We start from the raw sequence: 14,061 nt of genomic DNA, 5'->3' as shown, positions 1-14,061 counted from the left end.
TGTCAACGGCTCGAGCGACTCGGCTCACGGCTCAATCACCACGGAGCCGAACCGAGAAGTAAGCCGAGCCAACAGCTCACCCAACTGAGCCGGCTCGTGCCGATGGCTCACCTAATCTGAGCCGAACCCCAGCCGATGGTTTACCTGAGTCGAATCGAACCGAGTTGATGGCTCATCACAACCGAGCCGGCTCGAGCCGAACCAAACCGAGCCAATGGCTCATTCGAATCGAGCCGGCTCGAGCTGTTGGCTCAGTAGAGCCGACCCTAGTCAAGTCGGAGCTCGAACTGACCCAGGGGCTCAGAACTTGAGCCGAGCCGGTTGACATCACTATTCACAGCGTAAGCGTGAAAATTCATGAATTATCGGAAATGCATTTTCTAAAAGATAGTCCAAACTTTTGAATACACATAGGGCAATTTTGAAAAGGCACATTAAAAGCAAAGTGATAAAATATTTAATTGATATACAAATAGAATTCGACAGAAACGTGAAATATCTTGTCTAGAGTTCAATCCGTTGATTAAGCTACTTTTAAAATGTAACGAGTTACTTTGTCCACTTTTCCTTATATACAGTATATGACACAAGTTATACTAGCTGGTAGTTGTTAGTAATATTATTTATACTCGGTGTTTGGAAGTAGCGCGCTGTTTGTAGCGAAGTCACAATAACTAGCTAAAAATTTTGTAGCTCTAGCTGTAGCGACGCTACAATTCTAAACCTGTAGCTTGTAGCTGTAGCTGAGCTACATATTTTTATAGTTTGTAGCGAATTTTGCACTACAGCTACAAATAATTCTTTTCCAGGACGCAAAAATATTTTAACTCCAACATTTCCTCATATACAGTATATATATATATAATGGGGAGAATATATGATTGTTTTCTGATTTCTGTCTCCAGTTATTTTACAGCATTGGATCGGACATCTTTAGCGTGATAAAGAAATACAGGTCAAATGTATGTGAGGCAAATGTAAGTGTACTGTGTTTCCTTGAGAGGAATATTACAAGAAAATTTTCTGAAATAAATTGCGTGTTGACAATGGGTTAAAAGGATAGTAATAACTTAAAATAGACCTACATGTCATTCTAGTGGCGAAACCATATACAATACTTTTTTTAGGGGGACAATATATAAGGTATTTGCAGCAAATAAGGCCCACCTAAGAAAAATTGCTTCATTACGTAAATACTTATAATGTAAAAGACATAAATTGATATGCATTTTATTTGTCAATGTTTTATCTATCTTATGGTATATTTACTTTTAACTTAAACATTGAGCTAACTGTATGAAAAACGTATTGGAAGAGAAACATACAAACTTTCCTTATTACCTTCATGGTAGGGTAGGTAAATAAGGCCGACCATTTGAAAAGTAAAATTTTACGACCTGAGAGACCACTGGAACTCAATTAACATCCAATATTTTTACAGTACTTTAAATGCTAATAATAAAGGGACATTTAGTAACAATAGGGATATGAAATAATAAGGATGTAGGTAATCTTTCATGAGTTGTGCAATCGTTAGTTAAGTCGTGGCAACTACACGCCATCCCCGTGCCTGTCTTTGTCCATTGTATTTTAAGGAAGTGGAGGACGCCATGAATATTTTTGGAAGTTGGGAGCGGCGTCCTCTTTCGTTCCCTCTCACTTTTACCCCTGATCTTAATAGGTGAGATGGTTATCGTATTTTGAGTTATACAACAATTTTCGATTATCTCCATTTTCTCTGTCTCTCTCTCTCTCACACACATACGAGGATTTGAACTGACATATAATTTTGTTCAGCTCGATCTGATTTATCGATTGATAAATGTCTCGCATTTTTTCGTTAAACGCTAGTTATGTTGTATTTTGTTAACAAAAAGAATGCGGGAAAAATATCTGGAAGTTATTGATTTAAAAAAAAATGCTGAGTTGTGAAGTTTGTTACTTTTTTTTCTAATATCTATAAGTGTTTCGCTGACACGAATCATGCTTCTCTTTTTTTTTTTTTTTTTTTATCAAAGTTTTGGTATAATCACATGTGAAAATCAACATTTAATCCTAGATTTTTTGTATATATATATTTTTCAATTAGTAACGTTATTAAAGGCCTACCACTACGGAACACAAATCAAACATCGATGTGAAATAGGAAGGAGATAAAAAATATTCCGTGTATAGAGAGACTTAATTAATCTATGTCACTCAGAAGGCTTGCTTTTACGCTTCAATAACGAAGTAATATATGATGAATTTGTTTTGTGGTTGATTTACTCAAAGAAGAGGACTAAGTAGAATAATGATTCTTTTTTTTCTATCTGCAGTATATTGAGTGTCCTCGGATGACTGATAATCTCCAAATAAACCATATCATATATTGTGACTTAATTTTTTTTATTCTAAACATTTTTTTTAAAATAAAAGGGAAAGATAACACATTATTGAATTTACACTACGGTTGATCCAAATTTAATCTCTTTTACGCACGAAATAAGCGAGCTTTGCAAACCGTTTCATTTTTGTATTTTTCATTTTTGTTACTAAATGACCATCAACTGTTGTACATGTACTTGTTTGCCTGGCAACACTCATATTAAACGCTCGTAAAATATTATTTCATTCCAATTTAATTTCGTTTGAAACAGGATAAACAGGTGCAAATGGATTTAAGCTCATAGAACCCATAGTGTCGATTGGATCATAATGCGAAAGAGACGTTAATGCTTCTTTATCTCAGGGTCTTAAAATCGATGAAGATAAAGCTATATATGGTTTATAACGATTTCCTTATTCTGTAGTGTTTAGCATTCAGAGCCTTAACACTTCCAACTACTTCTCCATATTTTTCTTTATGATGTTTCGTATAGGTTGTTGACAGCTTATCGAAGAATACCACCTGTAATATGTTTATCCTCCTGGTAAACAGTTGTTTTTAAAGAAATCTATATGAACAAATCGTTTTAACAATACCATAAGTTATGATGCTGTATATATGTATCATACTTCAAATGAAATTCATACTTTTATTCAAATATTTTTTAGTGGATCAAAAGATCCAATAAATTTCAATAAAAAAAAAATTTTGTACAACTTATATCTGGAGAACTACATATAATGTAGCCAAACCCAAACTATCACTTAACTCAATATGATGTGCTTATTCCGTAGAAAATACGAAAACTTGATTTAGGGGCCGTTCAAAAATTGATCCAAGGTTCGATATCTTTCAATCATTCTTCCTTTTGCACTTTTCATATAAAAGTCATCTGAACTCAAAGTCTCGCAAAAATATTGAAACGTTTCGTATGGGTATCTTAAGGAAGCACCTTCACCCCCCTTTTTTTCCATTCTAGATAAAACATGTAGAAATGCTGAAAAATGTATTTAATTATTTTTTTAGAATAAAAGTACAAAACACCAAAGTACAAAGGGATTGCGAGATATGATAATCTTATTGTAATAATTTTTAACCCACAACTCCCTTTTCTTCCCTTCTAGGGCAAATATTTCTTTTAAAAAAGCTGAAATGCTTGTTTAATTATTTTCAATAAAAATTCCAAATACCACATTTGGTCCCTCTAATCTTCAAAGATTCCGAGATGTGGACATATTATAATAAATTTAATCCCCTCCCCGTTTTTTCCTGCAACTATTTTCTTCCCTTCTAGGTCAAATATCAAAACACACTCAAACAAATGTTTTATTATTTTGCATGAGAAGTCCATATACCAAGTTTTGTGTCTCTATTCTTCAGGAATTAGGAGATATGGACATTTTAATATAATAATTATTACACAATTTTCCTCCTTCCCTGTCGAATTTGCAAAAATCCTTTCTCGGTGTTACATTACGTCAGAAATGCTATGTCCTGTCCAAATTTCAAGTTTCTATTTGAAGCTGTTTGACCTAAAAAGATAGCTTATGTGGTTTGATTGATCAATAAGTCAGTTACTCGCTCAATTAGCTAGGACTTCTTTTATCGCATATAAAGATAAAAAATGTCCATCAATCTATTATTGTAGTGATAAAAAAAATTAAATTCTTGTTAGCTATATTCTAAATACTTGGTTTACTCTCAAATATAACAGATAATCAAGCGTGCTTGTTAAGCCAGCGATTGGTCGCATTGCATAAAATACTCAAATAATAAAGCATATGTATTCTTAATTACATTAATCTGAATTACACAGCTGAATGTTCGCTTTAAACGAATAATTCTCCCAAAATGGCAATACTTTCAAAGTTTCTTTCCAAAAAGCTCTTCATGATAGCATGGGCGGAGTTAGGAATTGTCTGCTGGGGGGAAGGAGACATAACTTTTGGTCGGTCTTGGCAGACCTTTGTAGGTGGTCATCTTATAGGTGGTAATTTTTTGTCAAAAAGTTGGGGGATAATACCCCATAGCTCTGCCCATGCATGATAGTATTAATTGCAGAATATTTTTTACACGAACAATGTTTTGAGTTCTTGTTTTTATACCTTTCATATAGCAGTCGTCTGAACTCGAAGTCCTACATAAAATTTGAATGTCTCCCATAGGCAATTTAGAGAAGCACCAGCGAGCGGGCGCCGATCCTAAGGAGTACGGGCCTCCTAGGATCTGGATATATTTGCTTGGATATCTAACAATGAAAAACCATACCTGAACACTCCCCCAAAGTTATACAGAAATTAGCGCCACTGGAAACCCTCCACCTTTTATTCTATTCTAAGTGAAACATCTAAAAACACAGAAATTCATGTTTAATTATTTTAGATGAACAGTCTAAACACCAAATTTGATGTCTCTAAATCTTCAGAGTGCAGTATGTACTAACATACTCAAGACAAATTTCACTTTTTTTTCTCTTTCTTTCTTGGATTTACAGTATCAGCGTTGTTATTTAGCTCAGTCAAAGCTGGAAGTGTGAAATTATCTCGTTTTAAAGAATGTCACATGACTCATTTCAACGACTCAAAATATCCATTTCATGCACAAAGTTTTCTGATTGTATGATTATATGACACTCATCTAGCAAAACTTCAGTGAATATGATTGACTTCAGAAAAATAAGAATTAAAATTATAGATTTTCGAACTAACATAGAATATAATTTTATATTATTAGATATCGAATATTATTCGATATTTTTTTCTTATTCCAGTTGTTTATTTTTGAGCGACGAAAAAACAAAATAAAATATGTTAACAGTAAAAAAAAAAATCGAGATTCCAGCGTATTTACTTTTCATCACGTAAAGGCCATACCATTCAACGTGTCCAGACCAAATTTTAAACAAGGTTTTTATGTAATTCTTCAGACTTTTTTTTTTAAAATCTCCCTATCCCTGTCCTGAAAATATCTACGAGGGGTAGTTTATTCTTGGGCGTAACGATTTTTCCAAAAATGACTCCGGTAATTTTGTTCATATTTCATAAATAAATATGTTATTAATAACCTGACGATATGGCGTAATTACCTGTATTTTGTCCTGAAAAAAATCTACAAGAATTAGTTTAGTCTTTGGGGTGAGTTTTTTGGATGATTTTGTTTTTCAAAGACAGGCGATTTTGTTCATATTTCGTAAATAAATATTTCATTAATATTCCTGTAATGTTGTATAGATAATTTCCATGAGAATATCCACTCTTCGGGTGAGTTTTTTTTTTTTTTTTTTTTGATAGTTTTGTGAAATCTGATTCTGTAATTTTACTTTATATAGCCTACAGATGTTTCATTATTATCCCTGACATATGGCGTAAGTCATTTTGATATGAAAAATCTGTAACGGTTAGTTTATTTTGGGGATGAGTTCTTTCAGCGATTTTTCCAAAAATACCTTATAATTTCATTCGTATTTCATAATAAAATATTTCGTTAATAGCTGCAGCGCAACAACATTTAGTTTAAGGAATTAGAGCGAGAAAGTTTAATGTGGTGGCCCTTACCTTTCATTAATTTTATGTTCATCAAATCATTTAGTTCAAAGCTATTGCAGAAATAAAGAAATTATTGAAAAGCTGTTATATTGAATTCAAATGGATTTTTTTTTTTTAAACTACTCCGTTCCTATGGAAGGATTAAGCATAGATGAATGATTAGTGCGCGCATCGCAATTGGGAAGTCTTGGATTCGTATTCTGGGGCCGGTCATTCCGATTGACATTTATCCAGTGGTTTCTTCAGTCTCACAAGGGGAATGCCGTTATGGTACTTTTAGATACAGACCCTGACTTACTTCCTTTGAAGTTTTTCTCTCTCTTGATGCTAATGTTTCAGATTAACACGATTTTTCGGCTTTATCTGACTTATTAATAAATAAATATCCCATTTTAGTAAATCTGCAACTATTATTTATGTCGAAACTATTTTGATCAAAATTTTCTATTTCTTTTCGTTGCAATTTAAGTTTCGTTTATTAGAGTTTGTAACTAAACTCTCTCTCTTTTTTTTCTTTCAGGTTTGAACTGAACTGTAGTGACAATGGCACAGAGTTACTTTCGGAAAACCGAGATGCATTCCTCATGTCCATGGAACATTTGAAATGGATAGCTTACAAAGTGATTGCGCCCATAATTATTGCTGGAGGACTTGTCGGGAACTTGCTGAATCTCGTCGTGTTAACAAGACCTGCTCTGAAAGGAGTGACATACGTTTACTTATTTGGACTAGCAGTGTCAGACTTGTGTGTTATGTTGTGTGTGATCCCAATGATAGTGAGGTTAATAGAAATCCATCCGAAAACATATTCAGCTGCTGTGTTTCATGCTCATTTTGAGCTTGTCGCTACCAATTCGTTTATGGCGTCAAGTATCTTCATCGTAGTTTGTCTTACAGTGGACCGATACATATCTGTTTGCTTGCCGACAAAATTCAAAAGTGTTCATACACGTAGAAACGCCCGCATTGCAATTGCATCATCCTACTTCTTGGCAATTGTTATAAGTTGCCCCTTAACTGTGCTCAAATCCGTATGTTTCCAGCAGGGAACTGAATTGCCTAATTTCCAAGAAAATCGAGCAGTTACAGAATCCATATTGTGGATTTTGTACGTTTGCATATCTGAAACAACAGTTCGGTTTGGTCCAGCACTTATTCTTGCCACTTTGAACACTCTTATTATCAGAAAATTCCGTAAACTAACTGACAAACGAAAACAATTTCATGCAGCGTCTGCAAAGTTTCGTCAACGTCACCTTCTGGACTCCTCTCACTCCAGTCTTCGCAAGAACTACAAAGAAGAACGTCGCCTTGTAATTCTCTTGACCTCGATTATTATTATGTTTTTCATTACAATGACCCCTTCTGCATTCCTGTCTATATTCTACAGCGAGGAACGGAAACGCGATTTTGGATTTCAAGTTTTCCGGGCTGTAGCTAATAATCTAGAGCTGGGAAATTTTGCACTGAATTTCTACATATATTTTATGTGTAGTAAAGAATTCCGTAGAGTGTTTCTGTTAGTTTTCACCTTCAGATGTCGTCGAGCACCAGAAGAACCGAAAGAAGTACCAGACTTAGATTTCAGCCGAAATGGAACGACTGTCCGTTTATCAGGACAAAGCCCTGAGAAGTGTGGAACAGGTTCAAATGACAACCAAAAGAAACTAATCAGCCCAGTTGAAAAGCATAAATCCAGAAGTTGTTGAATGGGAATTTCTCTTCTGTTTTGGTGGCTTATTGATAAGAGTGTATTACACACGACTTGCACATGCTCTTCCTGATGTGGATTTGTCCAAGGATACTGGTCTCCTTATCCACCTTATAAGTAGTTTCCACAAAGATAATGACCATGTGGATGGCATTGATGTAGTTTCAATAATAAATACTACATTACATGCTTTAAAAAAGAAAAGAAAATGAAAGAACACGACGTGTAAATGAGATACTTAGTTTGAAAGCAAATCCATTTCTCACGTTAAGATGATGGTGCTACTACATGTGCATGTTGTCAATGTGATGTGTTATTAACTTGTCATGTATAAGCCTCTTCCAAGAAAACATAAATAGACTAAGGTGAAGTACAATGCACTGGAAGACATTGCATGATAAAGTCACGTGGGCAAAGAGACAGATCAATTAAAAAATCATACTACTTCATAACGCAATGATGCAGGAAAATATAATGATGTAGGAATATGGATTCTATTCTCGTTGGGGGTACATGTAATTCACATTCCACTATGACTGGTGGGTGGTCCAGTTGCCTTGAAGTGGTCGTGAACGGCCTAAATTGTGAGAGTTGATCTTGAATTATAGTCTGTGTAGCAGCCAATACAGGATTTAACCCCCTCGTGGTTCGGAGGCCACGTTAGTAGTAGGTAATATCGGTATTATATGAGGACGAACTTAATCCATTTTTAACTGTAGAACCTCGTCTAATATACTTTCGGTGTTGTACCCTAAAGGAACGCAACAAAGCAAACAAAAATGTACAACTTTCTGTATATTCATATCCAAGTTAGATGTCTTAACCACCAGGTGGAGTTTTGTACTCATCCTTGGACAAGTCTACATTAGGTGGTGCATGTATAAGTCGTTATATGTAAAACACCATATAACGTAGTCCAATGTTATGGAAGTCCAATTTCTTGTAATTTCAAACACTATATGTGAAATATTATTACTATCATGTAAATACATTTAACGTTTGTAAATAGGTAGTCTGGAGATGTAGATGCTTTATGAAATTAATTGACACATAGAAATATGTTTTTACTTTTGATCTCAACATAATGAACGCCATTTTGCAATTATTTCTATATTCTTAACATTTCACATCAATCGTTATTCTACTATTATTGAATAAATTAGATATACTAAGATTTTTGTGGATATTCTAGTACCTGTCCCAATAAATTTTATTATCTTTCCACGCAAAGATGATAAGAGAAGGGAGGAATTGAAATTTATGAGATTATACACAATCAAAAATTTTGACACTAAAATGGAGTCACAAGTATTTCGAACTAACAATGACAGTTTCAAAGGCCAGAACACACTTTTTTCTTGGGAATTCAACGTGATATTCAATGCATTGTTGTAATTCATATTATATTGTTTTCTCCTTTTCTTATAATAACACAGGCCTGCATTATTTTGATTGTTTCATGTTTTTCATCATTGGATGATAAATTTCTGTGTGTCTTGGTGAGCTTAATCCAAAAATGATCGTAGTTTGTATCCATCATGTCAGAACTGTTTGCAAATCGCAATGTGTCACAATATGTTATGCTTAAAAACATCAAAAATATGAGACGTACGGACAGATGTCATCACATAGGAAATGCTATCTATTTGTTTGTGATTAAAACAAATCGTTGGCAACATAAACTGGCAGATGGAAGCAGTTGCGTCTTAAACGTGGTGTACACTGCAACTGTTAGTGCTGGTGCAGCCGTTCGTACGTATCCTCCGTGTGTGTGTGACGGCGGAGCAGCAAACATACAGTGTTCGATGTGGCGTCAACGGGTTGTAAAATGCCCATACATTTGTGGTGAGTTCATGTTGGCATGCAAAAAGAACAGGTACCAACGTTGGTGCGGCAAATGTATCTCGCGAATTTTGGTGTACACCAATTAGGACATGAAGACAAAACTTGGGCACTCTACTATGTTTGATATACGTGTGTTGAAGGACTAAGACGATGGTCAACGGGGAACAACATGCTTTCAAATTTGGCGTTCCAATGGTCTGGCACGAGCCACAAAATTACAGTGCTCATTGTTACTTTTGTTGAACCAGCGTTTATGGTTTTCATATGAAGACTAAAAAGAACATCGTCTATTCAAATGTGCTATTGGCGTCACGTCTTGTCTTTCGTGGTCCAGACTCTAGTGCCCGTGCATCTGCAGCCAGAATATTTACCTGACGCAGATGATTCCGAAAGCGAAGGACGTAAAAATACCGACAGCAACGACGGGGCTTACGAATCTGACACGCCTGCATCACAATCATTTACACAATCGGAACTGAACGATGTGATTCGCAACTTACATCTCACCAAAGAGGCGACAGAATTGCTTAGTTCCAGGCTGTAAGAAAAGAATTTGCTCGCAACTGGCACTTCATTGTCATGGTTCAGGTAGAGAACAATTTCTTCCCGACTTGTCGGAAGGAGTCCTAGTATTCTGCAATGATGTGTGTGGACTGATTCAGACATTTAGCATTCCGTACGAAAGCATTGATTAGAAAGTATTCACCGATTCATCGAAACGGAGCCAAATAGTTGGCCTGCTTCACAACCGAAATAGGTATGACTCAATACCCATAGAACATTCTCTACACTTACAAGAACGTTACGAAAATTTACTACTTATGCTCCAGAAAATTAAGTATAACTATCATCAGTCGGTCATATGTGTGATATTAAGGTAATATCGATGATCAAACTATGTCATTAAGTCGCATATTTGTGATATTTTTTGACATATACTACATTTGTTACATTGGCATTTGGAAAGAAGTCTGACGTGATGAAAACACACTAAGGTCCTTTTTGGATTAAGCGCACCAATATACATACGAATCCATCATCAAATGTAGAAAAACAGAAACATCAAAGGCTAGTGTAATCAGTAAGTACATCGTTATTCTCAACGTCGAGCCTGCAAAGGCAAAAAAATCATACATGTCCATAAGTTTTGATGCAAAGCAATGTGATTATAAGAAATGTGTGAGCACCTGAAGATAGAACACGTATGTTTCATTAGCTTTTAGCTCTGTAATACTAATGGACTTTTTCCTTGTCTTAAGCTACACTCTCGATAGATACTTTATTTGTGTTCAATTGCACACTAATCAATGTAATAGAATTTCTCACTAAGCTACTGAATTCACTACTAAATTCTAACTAAGGTCACAGCTGGACTGTTTTGGATAAAAGTTCAGGGTTTAACACATTTGTTTGTAACCACATTGGTTTCTATCAGAACTTAGGCATATATACAAATTTTTGTGCCTCAGGAAATTGATATTCAGAAGAATGGCGCATCATATTACAATTTAATACTGAATTCCCACAAGAAAAAAGGAATCTCATTTTGATGTTTGATCTTGTAATTTATCAATCGGCAACAACTACTCTGTACTAATGTCAAATAAAACTTCTGATATTTGTATTTAATATCTCCAAATATCACTTTTCTAACTTTTGATCATCTGTGGATAAAAAGAAAATGAAACTTTGGGACAATAATTACCATCTTGAAAGTCTCTAAATAGTGTAGTTTAGATTCTATTTTTATCTACATTCTTCAGTGAAATATATCCATCCAGTTTCTTGACACTAAATTTATTTTTCTAAACAAATTGAATATAAAGTTAGTAAAAGATTAGTAGTAACATCTGCTTGAGATGGGTAATCAAAAGTTTTAACATTGAGTTGTCCAAAATTTTAGTTCGCCTTTTCAAACAAAAATACAATACACGTGTTTTATTTGATCCAATAAATTTATTGAACAATGTACTCAGCGTTTTGCTCTAATACTTTCAGCTATTTGTTCAGACAACTTAAGTATTTCATTTTCAAAACTTGTAAAAAAAACGGAAATCTGAAGACAGCAATCTGCGAATACGTAGGATGAACCAGAACTTTCGAGAAAAGCTAAAACTTTTCCTTTTTTCCTAGTTATAAAAAAATTAAAATATCCAATCTTCCATTATCCTGATGGAAAATTCTTTTCCGTTGACTAACTCAGACGCTTTTCGTCGAGTGCTGCTTTCAGTTAGTCCAGTTGGGAAACAGTACTTGATTGGTAAGAAAATTGTTAATTATTCTTTCTCAAAATCAAATAAGAAGTTTATGTTATTGTTATAATAGATCTATGTGGTAAGAAAAGAAAACTTCCAACTAAATACCTTCCAGAAGCAAAGCAACAAAGTAAGAACTTCAGTAAAAAGAATTGCATTGATAGAGGTATAATGTAATTGTAATTACCACAGTACAAATAAAAACCAGCTGAGAATGCTCCAAGAGCATTGCCAGAACGAACTTAAAAAGAATGGAGAGATAGAGCGGAAGAATAACTGTGATTGTTCCTACACGTAAATCATTTTGTCCCTCTCGAGACAAAGGGGCGTATCTCATTTTCTTAATTTTTCCAGGAGGCAACTTTAAACCTTTTCTCATTATTTATTATATCGTCTTCTTTTAAAATTTCGTTTGATATCCTTCGTTCAGGTACAGAACTTACGAGATCAAACTAAATTTCAAAAGAAGATGATAGAATAAGCAATGAGAAAAGGTTTAAAGTTGTCTAATGGAAAAATTAAGAAAATGAGATACACCCATTTGTTTCGAGACGGGCGATTTTATCCGCACCTTCTTCTGTTTCTCGCAAAAAATCATTTTTCTATGACTTACAGTTCCCGAGATATGGCTCCTTAAATCTCCCGAAATTCGAAATATTTTGGCCAATATCTGGGGAACGTTGGCCAGTGGATCAGTGGCCATCAGTTACTATTTGGTACCAAAATGTTCACCATCCTCTTAGGTATTGATCAACACCAATATCATCTCTCTATAACTTATGGCTCCCGAGATATGGTTCCTAAAATATCTGGAAATTGGCCATTTTTTGGCCAATATAACGAGAACGATTAGTCATAGAGAGATGATATTGGTGTTAATTAATACCCAAGAGGATGGTAAACATTTTGGTACCGATATTAATTGTCGCCATTCGCCAGTTGGGCAGTGGCCACCGGTTAACATTTGCTACCAAAATATTTACCATCCTATTAGGTATTGATCAACACCAATATCATCTCTCTATGATTTACGGTTCCTAAGATATGGCTCCTTAAATCTCTGGAAATCGGCCATTTTTTGGCCAATATCTCGGGAACGGTAAAAGTGAGGCGAAAAATTTAATCACTTTCTTAGATAGTTTTTGATGCTTTATCGAATGCAGGGTTCAAAATTGAAAAAATCGCAAATAACACACAGATGGACAGACAGACAGACACACAGACACAGAGAATTCAGTAACGAACTTTTTAAATAAATTGAATTGAAGCTATTTTGAACACTCATCTGTAATTTCGTTGCGTTGCAGAGTATGTATGCAACATACTCTCTGTTTAATGTAAATTGTAGACTTAATAAATTGATTCCTAAAGATAGAATTTCAAAATAACCTTTTGATTACACATCTAAGAATTTTCATGGATGAAAATTATACTAACATACGTACTATTTACTGTGTTATAACAGTTTTGTACAAAACGAAATGTAACAAATCGAAAGTAATTAATATTACTTTCATTGTTGTGTTGTAATAAACTATAATATGGTGCTTTGTTACACATGCATGAATATTGTAAAATAAATGTACTTAACAAATAGTTCTTGTCATATTGTAGATAACACGTTCTAAATTTTTACAGTCGAAATTTAAAACTTTGTCTGCTTCATGGCAAATTCCTAATATATTCAATTACGCATGTAATTATTTAATAAATAAATGTAATTTATAAGGCAAATAAAACTTAAGACATGAACAAAGTAGTGAAGCATAAGATAAGTACTTCTGAGAGTGTACGAATTTTACTTGCATATTAATGGAATGTATTAAGAACCGAACTGAAGTAAGAACTATAAATTAAGCTATTACTACTTCAATTTAACGTGTATATTGTCGTTTCAAATGTTGATCTTTAAAATGTGGATCAAATGTGGAAAATTCTTAAACAAGAATCGATCCGTTCTAAAATAATCAACCATAAGCAGAAGCTAAAGAAAAATATATCTAATTCTTGTTGGATTACTGTTGTTACTGATGATGTTCATTAACATGATTAAAAGGTTGTACATAATTTTGTAATTATTGAATATGTATATTTGATTCTTGAAAGTAAAGTAGTGTTCTGAATATTGTAAATGTGTACTTACTAATTTTAGTAATAATGTTGCTGATCGAAATATTATAGGCTATATATACCTAATTATATCATAAATACTGTCACAAGTTTGAATGTGAATAACACAGAGAGTATCAACAGCAAGGCAATTTATTTTGGTCATGTTTCACATTGATGTGTTGTACACCTGACGCACCAATCATTTTTCGAAATGTCCCCCCTTGG

At 34.2% G+C, this 14,061-nt stretch overlaps 1 protein-coding gene across 1 annotated transcript in view; it reads left to right on the top strand.

Annotated features, from left to right (window-relative positions):
* Window positions 1–13,842, top strand: part of LOC145694859 (putative G-protein coupled receptor AH9.1) — a 383,535-nt gene extending 369,693 nt beyond the window's left edge. Inside the window, exon 4 of the mRNA XM_081771560.1 lies at window positions 6,434–13,842. Within this exon, the coding sequence (XP_081627686.1) occupies window positions 6,434–7,622 (1,189 nt within the window). The 3' untranslated portion in view covers window positions 7,623–13,842. The remainder of the gene's footprint in view (window positions 1–6,433) is intronic.
* Window positions 13,843–14,061: the final 219 nt, after the last annotated feature.

Source organism: Thermobia domestica, chromosome 9 (genome assembly GCF_964235325.1).
Source record: "Thermobia domestica chromosome 9, izTheDome1.hap1.1, whole genome shotgun sequence".
NCBI lineage: Eukaryota > Metazoa > Arthropoda > Insecta > Zygentoma > Lepismatidae > Thermobia > Thermobia domestica.
Note: the sequence above shows the minus strand (reverse complement) of the source record. Positions and strands in the feature narration are given on the sequence as shown.